Here is a 20,482-nt window from a genome sequence, read left to right as displayed (position 1 = left end):
AACAAGTTCTATAGCTAAAGGATGGAGGAGAATAGCTCAAGGAGTGAGCATGTGCTCAAATTGTCTGGGTACTACAATCGCTTGAATCAAGTGGGAGTTAATCTTCCAGATAAAATAGTGATTGACAGAATTCTCTAGTCACCATCACCAAGTTAGTAGAACTTCGTGATGAACTATAATATGCAAGGGATAACGGAAACGATTCCCAAGCTCTTCGTGATGTTGAAATCGACGAAGGTAGAAATCAAGAAAAGCATCAAGTGTTGATGGTAAACAAAACCACTAGTTTCAAGTAAAGGGACAAAGGGAAGAAAGGGGAACTTCAAGAAGAACGGCAAGCAAGTTGCTGCTCAAGTAAAAAACCCAAGTCTGGACCTAAGCCTGAAACTGAGTGCTTCTACTGCAAAGGGACTGGTCACTGGAAGCGGAACTACCCCAAGTAATTGGCGAATAAGAAGGATGGCAAAGTGAACATAGGTATATTTGATATACATGTTATTAATGTGTACTTTATTAGTGTTTATAGCAACCCCTCAGTATTTGATACTAGTTCAGTTGCTAAGAATAGTAACTCGAAACGGGAGTTGCAGAATGAACAGAGACTAGTTAAGGGTGAAGTGACGATGTGTATTGGAACCGGTTCCAAGATTGATATGAGCATCATCGCACACTCCCTATACTTTCGGGATTAGTGTTGAACCTAAAATAAATGTTATTTAGTGTTTGCGTTGAGCATGAATATGATTGGATCATGTTTATTGCAATAATAAAGTTATTATTTATTTTCTTATATCATGATAAATGTTTATTATTCATACTAGAATTGTATTAACCGGAAACTTAGTACATGTGTGAATACATAGACAAACAGAGTGTCACTAGTATGCCTCTGCTTGACTAGCTCGTTAATTAAAGATGGTTAAGTTTCCTAGCCATAGACATGAGTTGTCATTTGATGAACGGGATCACATCATTAGAGAATTGTGTGATTGACTTGACCCATCCGTTAGCTTAGCACTATGATCGTTTAGTTCATTGCTATTGCTTTCTCCATAACTTATACATCACTGCTGCAGGTTCATGAATTGGGAGCATTTCAAGTTCATCAATTTGTATTTTTTTAATGATATGTGAATTTTTTATCAACTTGAATAAAATTTCAAGTTCATGAATTGGGAGCATTTCATGTTCATGAATTGAGAGCATTTCAAGTTCATCAATTTGTATTTTTTAACAATATGTGATTTTTTTATCAACTTGAATAAAATTTCATGAATTTGAAAAAAATCATGAATTTAAGAAAAAGTTCATAAATTTGAAAAATATTCATGAATTTTTTAAAAAAATCATGATTTGATTTTTTAATGTATTCAAGCAAATGGAAAAGAAAATACAAAAAGAAAAAAACAAATAAAACCGAAGATACCAGACATAGAAGACGGGCAAGAAGAACAAAAAATAAATTAACTAGGCACAACAAAGTTGCTTTTCCAGTTGGTTAGATGGTGTGGAAGTATATTAGGAGGTCCGGAGTTCGAACACCTTGCTTTCCCAGTTGGTTAGATCATGTGGAAGTACACTAGGAGGTCAGGAGTTCAAACCCCACTTTGACGCACCTATTTTTCGAAGGTTAAAAAAAGGTAAAAAAGAATAGCTAATGAGCACATACAGCGTGGCTATGATTTGCCAAAGATTCATATTGACTTTTATAAGTTTAGTTAGGGTGTTGTACCGAAGTGGGACTCTGAATCTAAAAAATAACACACAAATGACCATCCAAAGCAAAACAAAGGCCCCTAACTTTAGGCTGCTGCACTGTCAAGCAAGACCTTAACAACTTCTACAATGCCACAATAAGGTCACTCTCGTCAAACGCGCATTCATGGAATGTCGCGACAAGCAGCAACGTTAATCAACGGGCATGAGGAAGCTCCCAAACAGCCATAGTAGCATGGTGTGGTTCCCTCTTTCTCCTTAGAACATGAATACGATGATCAGAAGCTCCAGTAGGGTTGGAGACAAATAGTGGTGGAAAAAGGAAACTCAAACACACATAGGCAAAGATCACATATTCACATTCTGGAGGTGCCCAACACACCAAAACAAAAAGTGTCTTGTGGAACATACACAAATTACAAATTGAATGAAAGGTGGCTGGCACAAACAGTTACATTCAATTAAGGAGGGTGGAAACTATTAAGAACATCGGTCTCATTTGCAGCTAAATATGTACTGTAGCACACACACATCAGTTTGATTTTGTTTCATCTCTATATGAAGCCAAGCCTGGAGCCCCAGGATGAACGCAGGGGCCAACTTCACCGATGGGGGTGTTGTACCGAAGCGGGGCTCTGAATCTAAGAAATAACACACAAACGAAAAAATGTGGTCTGTCAAGAATTTGGAGACGGTGATGAGTGCGGCGAACGACATGTAGATGAACACGCGCCTACACCACTGGGCAGGCTCCGACGCCACCACCATGTTATGATCCTCGACGACGTCGGCCATGGATGCGTGCAGTGGCGATTCTATGTGTTGGCTGTGGGTCAGCTGACTTCACAACTTAAAAAAAACGAACTAAAGCACGGTACATTGTGAAGAGAAAAATTAAAACATTAGCAATTACCCCACACTGTAGATTCTTGGGGCAATCGTGTAAAAAGTACTAGCCAGTATGTACTTTCGTAGGATCTACAGCTGTAGAGATAAATTTAGGCGAAAAGTCATTTATTCCTTCAACTCGTGGTACGGTACCAAGCCAAATACTTCTTGTCGGGGATGGCTACGAAACCAACACGGACACAGGCACGCACGTCATGTTTGATTCCAACACCGACGAAATTGACTTAGGTATTGCCGTACGTATATTGGGATAAGTTGATCAGCCATCACAAGAGTCCCTAAGAATTAGCCACGCAGCCGTCGTCCAACTGTCAGATCCTAAAGGCTAGGACAAGGAGTAACGTGTACAAACAGTCAACATATACAGCATGCCTCAGCACCGACAGTCGAAATCACACGGGCCGGTCGGACACGACGAGACCGGAACATGGCCGACGTTCACCTGAATCTAGACGGCGGCGCCACGGCGGCACAGGCAGAGCCCGTCGAGTGCAGTAGGCGTGTGTTCATATGCTTGGTGGGTTGCCTCACCATCGCGCTCGGCATCATCCTAGCATGGATGTTCGTGTATGAGAAATCCCTTCGGCCATTGTCAACCGCGGCCAAGCTCTTCGTCGCGCTTCTGACCGGTGCCGTCTCCTTCTGCTTTGCCCGCTCTTTCGGCAAGTTTGCTCTTCTCCTCTTTGAGTGGTACCACGGCAATCCTGAGGGAGAGAGGCTTGTGGATAGCTTGATCCAATCCGATCGGCCCTTGATCCACATGTTGTAGACGCATAGTGTTTTGTTTTCTTTTTTGAGGTTTTGTAGATGCATAGCTTGATCATCTTTTCATCATTAATTTTCAAACACTGTGTTAATTAGCGTGTAGAATATATATACCTGTTATTAAAGTGTAATGATTTTTTATTTAATTCTTTGTATGTGCAATGAGACTGTTCCACATGTTGCACAAACGTATTTTTTGATGAACACCACGCTCATCTGCTCCACCTGTTGCCAACAATCACATCTCCTCCACCTGCTTCCTCGCCGCCTCCTACAATGCCTAGGGCGTCAGAATTTCACCATCACCTTTTTTTGCACCTACAAATCTGGATCTCGTACTAAATGGTAGTCCTCTCAGAGTCTCTCTCCATCACACGATATCTGGACGCAACAAGAGGACTCACTTCTCAGGTGGACACGACGGCAGGACAATTAAGCAAACACCTCTCAGGCAGCATAGCTAAGAACAGAACACACAAACACCAGTGATTTCCACCTCCCTTTTCAGTGGGGTTGCCGTCCTTGTTGCTATTTCCAGTAGCTAGCTACTCACCTTGTCAAGACAGTGGTGGGAGATCCACAAATGGGATCAGCCATTGCCGGCGCCAACCACCGTTTTCCCTCGACATCACCCATAAGCAATAGGGAAACGTTTATATACGGCGGGCCGGCTGAAACTTGCGCCGGTCGGCCCCCCACGTATACGCACTGTATATGGGACCCACGCACCGCTCAATCACCTCGAGCCTTATCCCTTCTCCTCGCATCGTCTTCCCACCACAAACATATCTCTCTCTCATCTTGCATGGCAATCCTCAATCGTCCCCTTGCCGCATCTCGATTCTTCCTCTCTACTCCTTCATCCAAACGCATCGCGCACCCCACTGGCTCGGCATGACGGCAAAACAATTAAGCAAACACCTCTCAGGCAGCATGCCTAAGAACAGAGCGCACATAAACACCAGCGATTTCCAGCTCCCCTTTCAGTGGGGTTGCCGTCCTATTTCCAGTAGCTAGCTACTCACCTCGTCAAGACACTGGTGGGAGTTCCACAAATGGGATCAGCCGCGCCATTGCCGGCGCCAACCGCTGTTTTCCCTCGACATCGCCCACAACCCCATGTCAGATCGCAGAACAGGTGAGCAAGTCGACCACAGGCACATTAGCCCTGGTCTATAACATCTGACCAGTGGCTCCGTTACACACTTTATTATAGATAAATGTTACAGCAAAGAAATAAGCAGAGAGCAGGCTTAGATTAACTAACACTTCCTTCTTTCCCTATCTTTCTTCGATCCCAGAACAGCCCCAAAGTGCACCAAAATCCTCAGGGCTTAACAGTTAACAACGTTCCCCTGTAAACTAGATTGCTAGTTTAGGCTTTTGTTTTTCTTTCTCGGTCGTTTAAGCCTTGTCTTGGCGGTCCTTCCTGCAATAGTCAATGCATGTTTTTCGCACATGTGACACTTTGTTTCCTCCTAGACATTTACAAAAAACACTTCTCTACACTCAAAGTTCATGCCAACCATCAGACTATATGCATGGCACATGAACTTCTAAAAAAATACAGATACCCTAGGACTCTACTGGTTTTGAAGATGGCCATTTCCTTTGTTTGACAGCTGAAACTTGACATGAGAATCACCAACACCATTCGTGTAACAAATATATTCTCTCTGTTGACATGAGAATCACCAACACCATTCGTGCATATCTACATGAGCGAATTGACTATGTACTTCAAGGGATGTTGTTTTATGTTCTCCGCGTAATGCTTCGGCACCATGAATCTGCAGAATTTCAAGATTCACGCACATTAATTGAAGCCAACAGACTCACGCGTTCAAGCAATCCTGCCCGGCTACAGTGCGTCAATACCTGGACAGAATTGGAGCCATGCGAAAAATATGGCGATCCCTGCTGCGACTAAGAGGACCAGCCAGTGTTTGAAGTGAGTGGATAATAACAAGGACTTCAATGCAGTCAGCTTATTTGCCCACTGCATCCAGAAAGCAACTGTTAGATCATGTAGGGAGTCACACACACACACACACGCACGCACGCACGCACGCATGCACACACACACCATATGTTTCTTAGGTATGTAATTATTAAATGACACAGTCTATGATCTTCATTCCGAAAAATTGAACGGTGTTATTTTCAAAACAGACACTCAAAAAAGCCTATGACAAGGTGAATTGATCTGTTCTCCAACAGTCTCTCGGAAGGACGGTCTAATTGCTGGTATTTTATATTTAGTATGCGGTAATAATTGGTGTGCATTTAGCGCCCCCTAATAGCGTAGGAAAACAATCAAATGATAAGTGACAATAAGCTTTGGTTATGCAGAAAAAATATTGCATATGACAATAAAAAATTTCTAAGTCAATGCAGATATTTTACATGGCCTTGCTACAGAGGAAATTCTCACCAGTAGAAAATAGGGCTTTGGTTGATGCCTGGGTAAGGCCATTAATTCTGGTTCACTCACGAACCGGGACCGAACGGGGCATCAGTCCCGGTTCGTGAGGCCATGGCGCCGGCCGGGCCACAGGGGCCATTGGTCCCGGTTCGTCTGACCCCTTTGGTCTCGGTTCCAGACACGAACCGGGACCAATGGGCCTCGCTTCCCCACAACCTTTAGTCCCGGTTGGTGTCTGAAACCGGGACCAAATGTGGTCCTTTAGTCCCGGCTTTAGCCACCAACAGGGAATAAAGAGTGGCCTATATATACCCCCACCCCTGCCTGCGAGCAGAGCCACTGCTCTGTTTTTTGGCCGGCCGTGAGAGAGCTTTATGGTGCTCTAGCTCACCTTCTATGCAGATGAGGTGTTCGATGAAATGCCCAACCTAGACTTAAGCTTTCTCCTCTTGAAGCTCCTTGCCCAAACTCCATTTCTCTCAAGATTTGTCTAGGTTTGGCGGTATGTCATGTCCCGTCCCCGTCCTCGGCCGTCGTCGATCGTCCGCGCCAATCTCGTCGCCGGCACCACCGTGGTGAGCCTCTTGTTTTTATATTCTTTCTAAAAGAAAAAAGTTCTTACTTATATGATTTATATAGATAATTGTATAATTTTCTTACTTTTATTATTGTTTGTTATTATATAGTGCGATGGTTTTGATATCCGCCTCCGTCGGCCCTCGTCCTGTCTATGATTCATATGTGGTATATATATTATCTTTTATAACTATTTGGTTTATTTAGTGTTTATGACAATTATGCCGACCAACGTGACATAGATGTTTTATCTAGGAGGTATGTGAAACGGAAATTCCAACCGACCCTATTGTCGAGAGGTTAAATTTAGTTGAAGAAGAAAACAATTACTTGAAGAAAAATTTGAAAAGAATTGAGGAGGAGAAGATGAGATTGGAGTTGCATGTTGCGGATGTCGTCGATGATCACAAGATCAAGATGGATGCAATGCGCTTGAAGATTAGAAAGATTAGAAAATATGCCATTCATACCGAGGCTTTGTATCATTACGTCGTTGGATCAATTGTTACCTTAGTTGCGATTATGATCGCATTTATTGTTGCATTGAAATGTTTTACATAGTTTCAATGTATTGTTTAATTAGATGTGTTAGAATAAATCCGAGGCATACCATTGATCATCCGAGGACCAAACAATCACACGAGCACAACACCGAGATTTGTTAACGAGGTTCACTGATATGGCTACATCCCCGGGGCCTGACTATGGGCGCTCCTCCCCATGACACCATCACAATACCGCACCCAGCCGCCCTGGACACCGGCACATGCCGCCGGCTCCCCCTGCGTTCCGGTGCTATTATGCTGGCATAGGTTACATCGTGTGTCTACCCCCACTATATATGAGAGGCCTAGAATACAAGTGTCCTACTTGGACACGACTCCATATCCTATCTAAACACAATACAACTACAAGTCCAACTGTAACCTACCTTGTACACTATATTCGACACACCTTCATCAAACTCCACCTTGGCGAATATACTCCACCACCCTGGATTTGTTCATGCGTCAAACTTTCATGTACATTGGACTTGAGCTTATCCCATGAGTACCGCTGCTACTCCAAAGACTCCATATGACTCCACCTGCAACTTGTAGTCCCTTCTTTTCTTGCCATGGTCAACACTTGAGCAAAATTAAGTTCTTTGTTACTCTAGTTTGTGCTCCAACTTCCAGAGTATTCATCCACGACATCACACACCGGTCACTGACCTGCGTGAAAGTGAACAACTCACATATTGGGTGTCACACATAAGAGTTACCTGAACTCAACATCACCGCTCTTTTCTTGACCGCCTGTCTGAAATTTGAAGGAATTTCACCATTGCTTGTAGTCATCCCGAGTCAAATTCGCAGTTGTCTCATCACATGTATGACCACCAGAGGCCTGGCCCGTCTCCATCCCCCGTGCATGCCGCACGCCTCGCCGCTATTACCGCGTTGAGCCTCCGCTGTCCCGGTCGAGTCTCAAGGGTCGCAAACCCACACCACTCAACACCCACTGCATAGTACCACCGATCATCGCCGACCGATGACGAGTTTCATGCTTCCATCAGACTACTAGGCTCCAGTCCAAACTGCATGTCACTCGCTTTTCCCAGCTGAATAGGCTTCGACTCTCTGTCGACTTACGCCGTAGCCCCTCAATCCAGCTCCACCTTCAACATGACTCCATGGTGGTTGTACGTGCCACCCCGCGCCCCGTTGACTCCAAGCTCCATGTGTACATCACCTTGAATCAACCCCGCGCCATAGTCCTGTCGAAGCCACACAAGCCTCGGGCCTACGCCACGTGTTTCCACGCCCAGAAGTCAGTCACCATCAGCATCACGCTCATATGTCATCGTCGCCGATCCCGCACCGTCTTCTGTACCAATCGACTCACGTCGATCCGTCAGACCGCCTAGTCCGACCCAGCCGAACTCATTCGACTGTACGACACACTCAAGGCTCTCAAACCGTCTTCCGTGAATTTTCATCCATCACATGACAATTCCACCTTAGCTGACACGACTTCCTGCAACTCCTTCAAGCATCTCTATCGCGCCAACTGAACTTTTCACGATGCAATAATACATGAAGCAAACCCGTTGTCACCTCCCAGTACTAATAGCAATTTAACCAAACAATTTTGGCCTTCACGTGGTGTAGCTCCAAGGCTCAATCTCCAATGCTGGTTGTTGCTTTCTCAATGTCCCTGCTAGCTTCAACGGATACGTATCCATGAATGTTTCTCCGCCGATTGGGTCTGCCATGTGTCATTTTTTTGTCAAACAAATCTCTTGGCTCGATCGGATCTGCACTGCAGTCGTTCCATGCAGCGTGCCAATTGCCTAGCTAGCTTTTTCGTGCGTGGCCGCGTGTACCTGCCAGCCCCGCCTGGGCCAGCCCGTACTGTGTGCGCGCCTACTTCGCACGCGCTGCCTAGGGTTGTCGCTACGTCAGCTGCCAACCAACCGATCGCGATCCTTCCGCCGCGACGCTTCCAATATTCGCCGACGACCGCGGTACAAGATAACTTTCATAGAAAAACTTGCTTCTGATCCGAGCAGTAGCTTCGGCCGAAGACTGATTCTTCCGCACTCGACGAACTCAACGGCAATCTTCCTCTGAATCAATAATTCACAGCCTCCAAACAATCTAGCTCTGATACCACTTGTTAGAATAAATTTGAGGCATACCGTTGATCATCCGAGGACCAAACAATCACACGAGCACAACACCGAGATTTGTTAACGAGGTTCACCGATATGGCTACATCCCCGGGGCCTGACTATGGGCGCTCCTTCCCATGACACCGTCACAATACCGCACCCGGTCGCTCTGGACACCGGCACATGCCGCCAGCTTACCCTGCATTCCCGTGCTATTATGTTGGCATAGGTTACATCGTGTGTCTACCCCCGCTATATATGAGAGGCCTAGGATACAAGTGTCCTACTTGGACACGACTCCATATCCTATCTAAACACAATACAACTACAAGTCCAAATGTAACCTACCTAGTACACTATATTCGACACAACTCCAACAAGATGCTCTAAAGAGTTATTGTTGTTCAATGAGAACTATATATGTATGAACTTTATGTATTTATTTTTTCAGTAATAACATTTGATCACTACTGTACTTTGGTTTTAATGTGATGATAAACTTTTATTAATTTGGTCACTTCTCTATTCATGATATTCTGTAATGGTTTTTGACACACTTAATTATATATAATGCACGCAGATGAACCGGCAATGGATGTACGGTGACAGACGCACCTCCGAGTACATTAAGGGCATTCATAATTTTCTCGAAGTGGCTGAGGCAAACAAGTAGAATGGTTTTATGTATTGTCCAGCCCTAGATGTGGGAATACGAAGTCTTACTCTAACTGGAAAATCCTTCACACCCACCTGCTTGAGAAGGGTTTCATGCCACACCATAATGTTTGGACCAATCACGGAGAAAGATGAGTTATGATGGAAGACAATGAAAAAGAAGAGGCTGATGACAACTATGTGCCCCCTGAATACGGTGATGCTGCAACGGGGGAAGCTGAAGATTAAGAGGAACCAGACGATGTGCTCGATGATGATTTTTGCCGGGTCATTGTTGATGCAAAGTGACAATGCGAAAGTGAAAAGGAGAGTTGAAGTTCGATCACATGTTAGAGGATCACAAAAAAGGGTTGTACCCAAATTACGAAGATGGCAACACAAAGCTCGGTACCATCCTAGAATTGCTGCAGTAGAAGGCAGACAATGGTGTATCTGACAATGGATTTGAGAAGCTACTGAAAATCTGCCGCCGACGTCGTCAGGCTGCTCCACCTCACCGTCGCCGCCACCGCCGCCCTCGACGCAATCTGCCCCGACGCCGGCGACGCTTCCCCGCGCCCCTGCCCGCCCCGACGTGCCCTAGCTGACGCGCCCGTGCCCTCGCCCTCGCCACGCGCGTGCGTACCCCCCTGAGCCCGCCGTCCTCGTCGCCGCGCTCCCCCCCTCCACAGTGAGCCCCCCTTCCCAATGTCCCCTGCTCCCCGTCGCCGCTGCTCCATGTTCGCCGGCGGGCAGCACCATGCTCTGTTTTTTCATGCATATGTGTATATGTTCATGTATATATGTTTTTCATGTATATGTGTATACGTTCATGTATATGTTCATGTATGAGATGAGATAGATAGATAGATAAATTTTCATGTGTATATGTTCATGTATGAGATGTATATGTTCACTTTTGTATACAAACTTCGTTGTTTTTCATATGTACGAAAATGTAGAGTGAAAACGAAAACAAACGTATAAGAAAAAACAAAGGAAAAAAATGAAGAAGGAAAAGAAAACCGCCCGGCCCGGCCACCACCGCATTTTCCACCGAGTCCATGTCGCACCAAGCACCCGCGGCGAAGCAAGTATTTTTTGAAGGTAGTTTTTTTGTTAAATGAAAATTTGGGCATCGACTCTATCATCAAGTTGGCATTGGCTCTATCTATCAACAAGGCCAAGGGAGCACCCCGGCCCCCTATCATCGTGTTGGCATCGGCTCCCCGAGAGCTTTCCAACGGATCCAAAATCGTCTCAATCGGAGCTCTTGTGCTCAAGTAACTTCGACATGAGGGGGGACATCGATCAACCCCCTCTCACCCGGCCAACTCTCCGGACCGGGACTGAAAATGTATTATCAAGGCCACCCCAAACCCTAGAAGAGTTGTCGAGGCCACCCAATTTCACCAAGTTAAAAGAGCATTGTCGAGGCCACCCCAAACCCTAGAAGCATTGTCGAGGCCACCCCAAACCCTAGAAGCGTTATCAAGGCCACCCCAAACCCTAGAAGCGTCGTTGATCTATTGTTGCCGGCATAGGTCAATGGGGGAGAATGTATGGATAGTTTGATCTCATGCATAGCGTTTATTTTTTGCAAAGTGTCCTCTCCTATGAGAAAGAGTGTTGTCGATCTCCTACCCCCTCCCGCCCCTACCCGATAAACTCTCAAGACCACCCAAACCCTAGAAGAGAAAGAGCGTTGTTGGGGGATATAATCCGCGATGGAGGTGATGCCTTGTCGTTTCTCAACGACACCGATGGTCAGGAAGGAGATGATGAAGGCTCCGGTAATCCAACAATGGAGGAGGAAGGAGATCATGACGGCTCCGGTGACCGAATGGCGGAGGAAGAAGGAGATCATGATGACAGCTCCGGTGATCGAACGGAGGAGGGAGCTGTTGCAAAGTCCGGCGAGGTATATATATTAATTAAGCTTGTGTTGATTAATTGATGCATTAATTGTTTTGGTATGTACATATATTAACGCTTCTTTCTTCTTTTATAGCCCTCCGGATCGACCCAAACTTCCGTAAAGATACGAGGCCCGAAGAAAAGGTTGCGCCAGGATGAAAGGTTCACGATCACAGAAATCGCGGACGATGGCCAACCCAATTGAACCCAAGCGGACCAAATTAAGATGCATTTGTTGGTCAATGCGGAGCGATTGTTAGGGACAGCTTCCCGATCAGCGTCCAGCAATGGAATAAGAGTAAGGACGACCCTGAAGTTTCTTATGTCTAGGATAGACAGAAATATGATCTTTGGACCTCGCTGAAGGCAAATTTCACCCTACAGTCAAGGCGTGTGCTCTTAAAAAGATGGAAGGTCTATTCAGGAACTGGAAGAAAGAGTTGAGCACAAAGTTTGTCAATAAAGGGAATACTCCAGAATTCACCGGCCATTATGAGAAGATAAGAGATCACTGGCCCGCATTTGTGGCCTACAAGAATTCGAAGAAGGGTAAGAAATGGTCAGAGACAAACAAGAAAAATGCTGCAAAGAAGAAGAATCACCATCACACGGGTCAGGTGGCTACTACAAAGCCCGGCCGTTGTGGGACAAAGCTGAGCAAGACCTGCTTGCTAAAGGGGTCCAACCAGCAACATTGAACTGGCCAGACCATTCAAGGACTTGGTTCTTCGGGGTTGGGGGGACTTTGGACCTAGAAACAGGGGAGTGTCGTTGGACGGACGAGAAACTTGCAATACCCATCAAGAAGCTTCAGGATTATATCACCGCAGCGCAGGAAGGGACGTTCATTCAAGACAGAGAGAAGGACGAGCTGACCGAGGCCCTCATGAATCCTGAGCACCCTAGACAAACACGAGGCACACCAGGCTTCGTTCCGTGGGTGGTTGGGTTTCCCGACGCAGGCGGTTACAGAAGCTGAGAGAGAAAGAGGAAAGCGGAGCTGAGCAAAATGCAGAAGCTCAATGCAAGAATAGCGAAGCTAGAGGAACTTGCAGTTGCCGGCCAACCATCTCAGCGGCACAAACCTACTCCACCATCTCAGCGGAGAAGCAGCGTGGCTTCCACGGAGCTCGTTCAACCTGATTTCACGGCTCCTCGCTACCCCGTGGAAACTATCACGGAGGCCTAACATTGCGAGCTTATGATGAAATGGCAGAACCTGACTTTGAAGGCGGGTGTCGGCTCTGTTGCACCTCCTCAAGCTGACGAAACTTTTCACTGCCATCCGATTCCACATGGCTATACTGTTGTGACGGTGGATGAAATAATGGAGGGATTTGAGGAGCTAGAGTTTGACCACCCTACAGGTGAAGGGGAGAATCAGTTGGTTTATGCCTTGAGAAGTACATGTCTATGGAGGAAGGAGCACATCAAGCTTCCAAACTGGACGCCTCCTCCTCCTCCTCCTCCTCCTCCGGCAAGTGATCACGGCACTCCGCCTCCTTCGGCGTGTGAGGGCACTCCACCTCCTCCAACGTGTCGTAGCACTCCGCCTCCTCCGAAGTGTCAGCGGACTCCGTCGCGTCAGCAAAGGCGGAAGAGAGAAGCCGCCGCTCCGGCGGCTAGCAATACAAGCAGAGTCGGGAAGCAATTCAAATATGGTCCAAGTCTCAAGGCTCTCGAGAAGTTACCATATGAGAAGACCGAGAAGGAAAAAGAGGAAATCTGTGCTGCCCAAGTGAGGGACTTTCTGCAAAGAAACCTCCACCTCCGAAGGAGATGCTAGACCCGGTGAAATTGAAGCGCATTATTGATGCCGTGAAGTGACCACCACCGCCTTCACCGGATTCCAACTATGTCCGCTGTCTTAAAAAGACATATGAAGATGCGCGGCGGTCGAGAAGTACTTCCAGTGATGCAAGGTTAGCAGAACGAAGAAGTGGGAAAAATTCCCTAGCTCGGTGAACAGGCGAACCAATCGTGCCCCCTGCTCAAGGCGTCTAGCGATATCGTCGCTAATCATCTCAGGATACTGCCCGGTACCAATCCTGCTGATTACCTGAGCAATGATGTAGAGTTTCAAATAATGGAGGTGGACGAATTCAGATACCAGTATAGGAAGCCTCTCGTCAAACCTGGTCGTCCTCCTCTAACAACGATGACGCGGAGATTGCATGAATTGTACATGAAAACCTGCAGCGAGTCTGGGAAGGATAGTTTGATGTTGAGAATTAAAGAGGAGCACGACCTCGTTGGAACTGAGCTGTTGCCTGTTGAATTTGTGGAGTTATTCCAGTTATACAATCAATTGGCCCTCGACAAACAACTCGTGACTTGCTACTATCTGTAAGTACTACTTCTGTAATTAAGTCTCTATATATAGCTCAGCTCTTTCATTGCATGTATACATAATTATCTTCACTATATTATGCAGATTATGACATCGGGTTCATTAACCCAAATACCATAAATGAATGGTCGGTTAAAAACAGAGTCACAAATACCGAGGACAACTTGCTACAATCGTTGCTTAAAAATTAAAACGAAGAGAAAATACTCTTTCCTTACAACTTCAAGTGAGTGTTACTGTCTTGTGCATATTCGGTTTCCCTTACTCGAGGTTATAGTAATGTAATTGATGAGTTATATGCATGCATGAGAAGCTTCCACTTTATTCTGCTAGAGATTAAGCTTGACCCGGAAGTACTAACTGTCTTAGACTCGAGACGAAAAGACCCCCATGACTATGCGGACATGACTGAAATGCTCCAGAAGTAAGTTCAATCGATCATTATCGCACCATATCGGAAACTTTGGTCATTTCCTAATATCAAGTAATTATTTTCTTTGTCCGGCAGGGTTTGGAAAGAGTTCACCGGAATTGTTCCGGGACTACCGAGGGAGCTGTGATTTACACACCCGAAAGTAAGTACTACTAGCTAGTTCCGCGCATCTCTTATTGATTCTAGTTTCATCAATACCATTTATCATGCTTGATTATCAGTTTGATTGAACTCTATTTCTCATAAAGTGCTTGTGGCAGGAAGCCGGGAATGATTTTTGTGGATACTACGTTTGCGAGTTCATCTACAACGCGACCTCTCAGCGGGGCCACTCTGACAAACAATATCAAGTACGTAAACAATACTATTCACAATTTTATTTTATTAGCATCATTTATGTTGAGTTTCATTCATATATATGTATTGACCCCCTTCTTTAAATTATATCTGGCAGATGCAGGATGAACTCCTACCGCATGATCGCATACGAGCAATTCAAGAGGAATTGGCGGGATTCTTTCTTGACCACGTCATACATAAAGCCGGAGAATACCATGTGAAAATTGATATAGACTTTAGATGTTAGGGATTGTAAGAGATCTTATATTGTTGTTCGACCAATCTCTTGCAGAAAGAGAGGCCACTTCTCTCTGTATATGTTCATGACGATCTTGTGTACTTAATGGTTCCTTCACTTGCTTACTAGCTAGCGTGTTGAGTTCTCTCTATACGTATAGTAGCTAGTGTCGACCAAGCACAGAGATAAAGAGAGGTCACTTCTCTCTATTAGCTAGCTAACACAATATGATACCCCTAAATTAACCCTCCAAAACCCCTAACCCACCCCCTTTAAAAAAACCCAGCTCCTGCCAGCTACTGACGTGTGGATGCCTTTTGGTCACCAACCGGGACTAAAGGTCCTCCTGCCTGGGCGGCCCGAAGCGGCCACGTGGATCCCCTTCTGTCCCGGTTTGTAAGCGAACCGACACTAAAGGTTTTGGGCTTTAGTCCCGACTCTTTAGTCCCGGTTCTGGAACCGGGGCTAAAGGGCCTCTGGAACCGAGATAAATGGGCCGTTTTCTACTTTTGTCTACAGGGACCTGCTACGCGCTGGAAAATGTAGCTCGGGAGATCCTCAATAACACAGTCATGAAGAATATTGTATTTTGGCAAAACAAATACCAACAAAATCCTACATCTTTTTTTTCTAGAAAATTTGATATTATTAGGTTACTACTAGTTTCATTTAAAATTCCTACCAGCGCAAAGCGCATGTTTACTATTACATGTTATGGCAGGGAACATACGAATTAAAGTAGGATGATGAAAGTCATAAGGCCAGTCATGATGAAAAAGTGATGGTCCGTGGGTTTAGAGAATACGTACCTGACCTACTGGTGAACTTCTAGCAATACCAATGTTACTTAGTTCATTAACAATTGTCGCTATTGCAGGTCTTCGCTTTCGGTCGTCCTCCACACATTTTAACGCTATTTCGATGCATGTCCTCACTTCTTCAGTTACATGGGACGACATTGTTGCCTGAAGCCTCACTCTCCATTTTTCACGTACCTGCATAATTGAAACATAATACGAGAAGAGGCAACAGGGGTAAGGGGCAATAAAATATTTGTGGAATAATGTTTTCCATGATATCGTTTCCCTTTCCTTACATGTTTAATAAATTCTCTTGGAGGGGTGTGTGGGCAATTGAAGTAGCCCTCCTTTCCTGCCATTATTTGAATGATTATGACCCCGAGACTATATATGTCAAACTTCGGACTGATTTTTTGTTTGTCGATGTATTCCGGTGGCATGTATCCACTGCATTTCATCAAACAATTATTTTTCTAGAAGCTCGAGAAAGAAGTTCATTGATCATTTCTGGGTTATTAGTTTACCGTGTTCCTTTAATATCTCTGGATTCTGTCATATAGGTTTGTGTTGAATCAAAAAGTCTTGACAAACCAAAATCACCAATTTTTGCCTCCATGTCCTTATCCAACAAAATATTAGCAGGTTTTATGTCCAAATGGTAAATTGGATTATCAGCACTATGAAGGTAATGTAGACCCTCACAAATTCCTTTTATTATTTTATAACATTTGTTCCAATCAAGTATGCAAGGTTCAGCTGTGAATCATGTGTACGCATACAAGGGTGAGTAAATAAACCATGTCCCTCACCCTGTAGTACATTATGTACTAGAAATTTTAAATTCAATTTAATTAATGCAGGTGGAGCAGAATCATACCAGAAAGTTGATTGTCAAGGCTTCCACCCTGCTTGTGTTCAAAACAAATCGCTCTTTCTACTACACTAGCAGAAACATGTTTTCCTTCGTGCTCAACAAATATTTGTGATGTATGGTGGCAGTAGCCAACTAACCGTACAATATTTTTGTGTTGCACCCTCATTAGATTATTAACCTCATTCTTAAATTGCTCATCTTCAATCCATAACATTTGATGAAGTTTCTTAACAGCAATCTCTTCTCCATTGTCCAACAATCCCTGTTAAAAATCTCAATTTTTATGGCATGTCATTCTTGTAGTTAACGGCAAGGCTCATATGAAAGTTAGAGGATGAAGTAATAACCATACCTTGTAAACAATTCCATATCCACCATGACCAATTATATTCTTCTTGGAAAAACCATTTGTAATATGTTTTAAGAAATCAAATGCAAACTCCTCTGTCTTGTATAGCTCACCTATAGATGAGCACTCAACAATATCAATCTTATTCAGTCTTTGTATGATCTCATTTATAGTAGGCCTCTTCACTCGATTGAACTCCACACAGCTTAGAGCTATTTCGATGCATGTTCTAACTTCGTGTGAAGTATGCTTGGATATTGTGCCTTGCATCCTATCTACCCAGAATTCATAGACCTGCAGAATTGAAACACAATTCCTTGGCAATGCATGACTAGATGTATAGCATAACCTTTTTTTTTTTGCGGGGAATGTATAGCACAACCTAATTAATATTAGTGAAAATGGTTATATTTCATTATATAGTTATTTTCCTTACAGGCTCAATAAACTCTTCAGGAGGAATATCTGCACATTTCGGATAGCTTTCCTTCCCTGCCATTATTTGCAAGATTATAACGCCCAGACTGAATACATCAAACTTTGGTGTGATTTGCCGTTTACTGATGTATTCTGGTGGCATGTATAAACTGCGTAGTACAACAAGAATTCATTTTCTCAAAAAGTTCATCAAAGAATTTAATTATTTCCCATATGTGTTAAACATACCTTGTTCGCATAACTTCTGATGTGTTGAAGGTTTCCGTTGTATCCAAGAATCCAGAGAAACCAAAACCTCCAATTTTGGGCATCATTTCGTTATCCAGCAAAATCTTTGTAGGTTTTAATTCCAGATGGTAAATAGGATACTCGAATCCTTTGTGAAGGTAATGTAAACCCTCGCAGATACCCTTAATTATTTTGTAACATGTGTGCCAAACAAGCGCACATGGTTCATCTATAGAAGTAAACAAAATGTGCATTACGAGGATGTAAAGTTTAGGGATCATTAATTGTTCATGCCTGCAAAAATGATAATGTAAGTAGAGCATAATCATACTAGAAAGATGCTTGTCAAGGGTTCCTCCCTCCAAGTATTCCGAGCATAAATATATTTCTTCTACTCTGGCAGAAACATGCTTTCCATTGTGCTCAAGAAGCACCTGTGCTGTATGATGGCAGTAACCAACCAACGGTATGGTATTTTGATGTTTGACCCTCAAAAGATTACTAAACTCGCTTTTGAATTCCTCGTCATCAAGAACCGGCATGGGATGAAGCTTCTTCACAGCAATGCATTCACCATTGTCCTGTACTCCCTGTTAAAAAATATCTATTAAGTCACTTTATGCTAACCAATAGTGTTGTTAATTTGTTAAGCATTTAATATTATGGATGATAGAAACTAATGGATCAAGACTGTTCTTCTCCTCTGCCACCTCTAGATCTCAGGTAAGCTAATTGTAAGAAATTACATGCATGCATCAGTACTGCTCTGGATTGCAACCAGTATGACGAGAAAATACTGGCAATTGGACAGAACTGTTGTTGCGAGTTACAGCTGAAATTTTAACAGGCGGCAAAGATGGGCTCATCTCCGCCGATGACCGTGATCCTTCCATCCTTCATGTCCGCACCGATCATTTCGATACCTGAGGCCCGTTGTTGTTCACGTCAGAAACGAATTCAGGAACAAAACTGGAAAGAAGAGAAGTAGTAATAGTACCATAGAGAACGGAGACTGCTTTTATCGCCTTCTGCTTCTGTCGGTCGTCCTTCATCTCGACCATCAACACGATCTTCTGCAATCGTCATACAACAAAAACGAGATGAGCAAAATCTGTAATCCTCAGAGAACAAACGAGGAAGCAACGGGGGCCTGCAAATCAGCATCTATCGGGCATGCAACATCTACAGATCAGCAAGAGTTCTCAGCTATAATCACCTTCATCGCGGGATTCGCGGCCATCAAACCAACGCCAATGGAGGTAGATAGATTTGAGAGAGAGGAAAGTGGAAGCCAAAACAGATCTGAGCCGACTGGAAGAGGACTACGAGGAGTCAATTATTGGCGTCGAAAATATCTTGCTGCCGGGCCTGCGAGGAGACTAGTGTTTCCGTGGCCTGTGCTGTGCTACGTGATCTTTTCCGAGGTGGACGCTAGGCGCCGGTCGACCTGCGTAGCGAGCCCACCAGTCATATATGGGGCTATTAGTAAGCGCCGCTATAGCTTTTTAAGCAGGGTACCGTTAAATGATAATATTCATGTATAATAGTTAGCTAATAGCCAAAAAATGCCAACGATGACCGATCACCATGGTGGACCGTTTCAAAATACAATTTTCCACAAAGCAAAAAAATTCGAATTTTTTTGGTGAACAAACATACGCATATTATGCTATTGGGCCTGGATTTTATTTTTTTGTACAGCCTACAAATCACAACATTTTCAAACGAATTTTGCACACGTTCATGCGGAACACATATATGTTTCCACAGATTTTTTTATTTTTTTTAAACTTTTAAATAGGCTTTTTGATTTTTTTTAAAAATATCATCCAGCATGATGGCCGAGCACCAAAAGTCCGCACTCGCTAATAGCTGGCTATACAGACCCGGACCCACGTGTATAGTCAGTGGCGGAACTAGCCCACTAGGGCAGGGTGGGCCAACAGTGCATTTGTGCATATAATTTTCATTTTCCTTTTAATTTTTAGTTTTTTCCCTATAGTATAAAGCCCATTTTCCAATGTTAGGGTGGGTCGTGGTCCACCCTGTCCACCCTCTACCTCCGCCACTATGTATAGTGGTGCACCAGCAACCTGGATGTGCGTGGGTTGCTTGATGTGCTGATCCAGTCTGACAAGTGGCCGTATCGTGATTCACAGGACATCGATCCGTTCTACTCCCTCCGTTCCTAAATATAAGTCTTTCAAGAGATTCCAATAAGTGACTATATACAAATCAAAATGAGTGAATCTACACTTTAAAATATGTCTACATACATCCGTATGTTGTAGTCCATTTGAAATGTCTAAAAAGACTTATATTTAGAAACGGAGGGACTACACTGCATTTTTTTATGAACACGACGCTCATCTCCTCCACCTGTTGCCAACAGCCATGTCTCACCACTTCGTCGCTTCCTCCGCCATCTCCTCTGACGTCAGCAAGTCCGCCGCCACTGGTTCCTCCACAAACGTATTTTTATGAACAATTTTGCTAAGTCGACTTCGTTATGTCCCAGTCGATGCTATGCGCCTTTGATGTTGCATGGAGATTTGTATAAAAAATTTATTTTCAGTTTTTTTCATTTTCTTCTTGTATAGTATATCATTTGACTAAGACTTGGTAGTTTTTTTTTTGCGAATAAGACGTGTATTAATCAAGGATCCAGCGAATTACAATTCACTTTACACAAGTCCACAACCTGTGAGGGACCAGAGCCCAACCAAACTACTGTTCTACCTTCAATTCTTGCAAATTTAGCTAAATAATCGCTAACCACATTTTGATTACGATTTATATGAAATAAACTAGTTGC

General features: G+C 44.1%; 1 protein-coding gene and 1 long non-coding RNA gene across 4 annotated transcripts; one reads left to right on the top strand and one right to left on the bottom strand.

Moving 5' to 3' along the window:
* The first annotated feature begins 4,234 nt into the window (after window positions 1–4,234).
* Window positions 4,235–5,396, top strand: LOC123154386 (uncharacterized). The gene is made up of 2 exons (XR_006476824.1): window positions 4,235–4,528; window positions 5,187–5,396. It is a non-coding gene; the product is annotated as an uncharacterized lncRNA (long non-coding RNA).
* LOC123154385 (putative receptor-like protein kinase At4g00960) lies at window positions 4,581–19,109 on the bottom strand. 3 transcript variants are annotated; one of them, XM_044573140.1, is made up of 13 exons: window positions 18,884–19,109; window positions 18,665–18,740; window positions 18,498–18,590; window positions 17,999–18,257; window positions 17,668–17,896; window positions 17,438–17,588; window positions 17,005–17,295; window positions 16,656–16,914; window positions 16,303–16,534; window positions 16,075–16,225; window positions 15,788–15,973; window positions 5,269–5,389; window positions 4,581–5,180 (listed from the first exon to the last, which is right to left on the bottom strand). In XM_044573140.1, exons 3-13 carry the CDS (start codon window positions 18,558–18,560, stop codon window positions 5,146–5,148), a joined length of 1,977 nt encoding a protein of 658 aa, XP_044429075.1. In that variant the 5' UTR covers window positions 18,561–18,590; window positions 18,665–18,740; window positions 18,884–19,109; the 3' UTR covers window positions 4,581–5,145. The 3 variants fall into 3 exon arrangements, with proteins under 3 accessions (XP_044429075.1, XP_044429074.1, XP_044429073.1); XM_044573139.1 differs by lacking the exon at window positions 16,303–16,534 and having other exon boundaries at window positions 16,075–16,130; window positions 18,414–18,590; XM_044573138.1 differs by lacking the exon at window positions 16,303–16,534 and having other exon boundaries at window positions 16,075–16,130.
* Window positions 19,110–20,482: the final 1,373 nt, after the last annotated feature.

Source organism: Triticum aestivum, chromosome 7A (genome assembly GCF_018294505.1).
Source record: "Triticum aestivum cultivar Chinese Spring chromosome 7A, IWGSC CS RefSeq v2.1, whole genome shotgun sequence".
Classification (NCBI taxonomy): Eukaryota; Viridiplantae; Streptophyta; class Magnoliopsida; order Poales; family Poaceae; genus Triticum; species Triticum aestivum.
Note: the sequence above shows the minus strand (reverse complement) of the source record. Positions and strands in the feature narration are given on the sequence as shown.

Bases quoted from the DNA above. Each gene is read 5' to 3' on its own strand.
- LOC123154385 (XM_044573140.1), bottom strand. From the start codon at position 18,560: ATGGAAGGATCACGGTCATCGGCGGAGATGAGCCCATCTTTGCCGCCT. The intron at 16,915-17,004 runs GTATGGTTATTA...GATTTTTAACAG, and splicing joins GATATGGAATTGTTTACAAG to GGATTGTTGGACAATGGAGA. The intron at 5,181-5,268 runs GTATTGACGCAC...GAAATTCTGCAG, and splicing joins ATGGCTCCAATTCTGTCCAG to ATTCATGGTGCCGAAGCATT.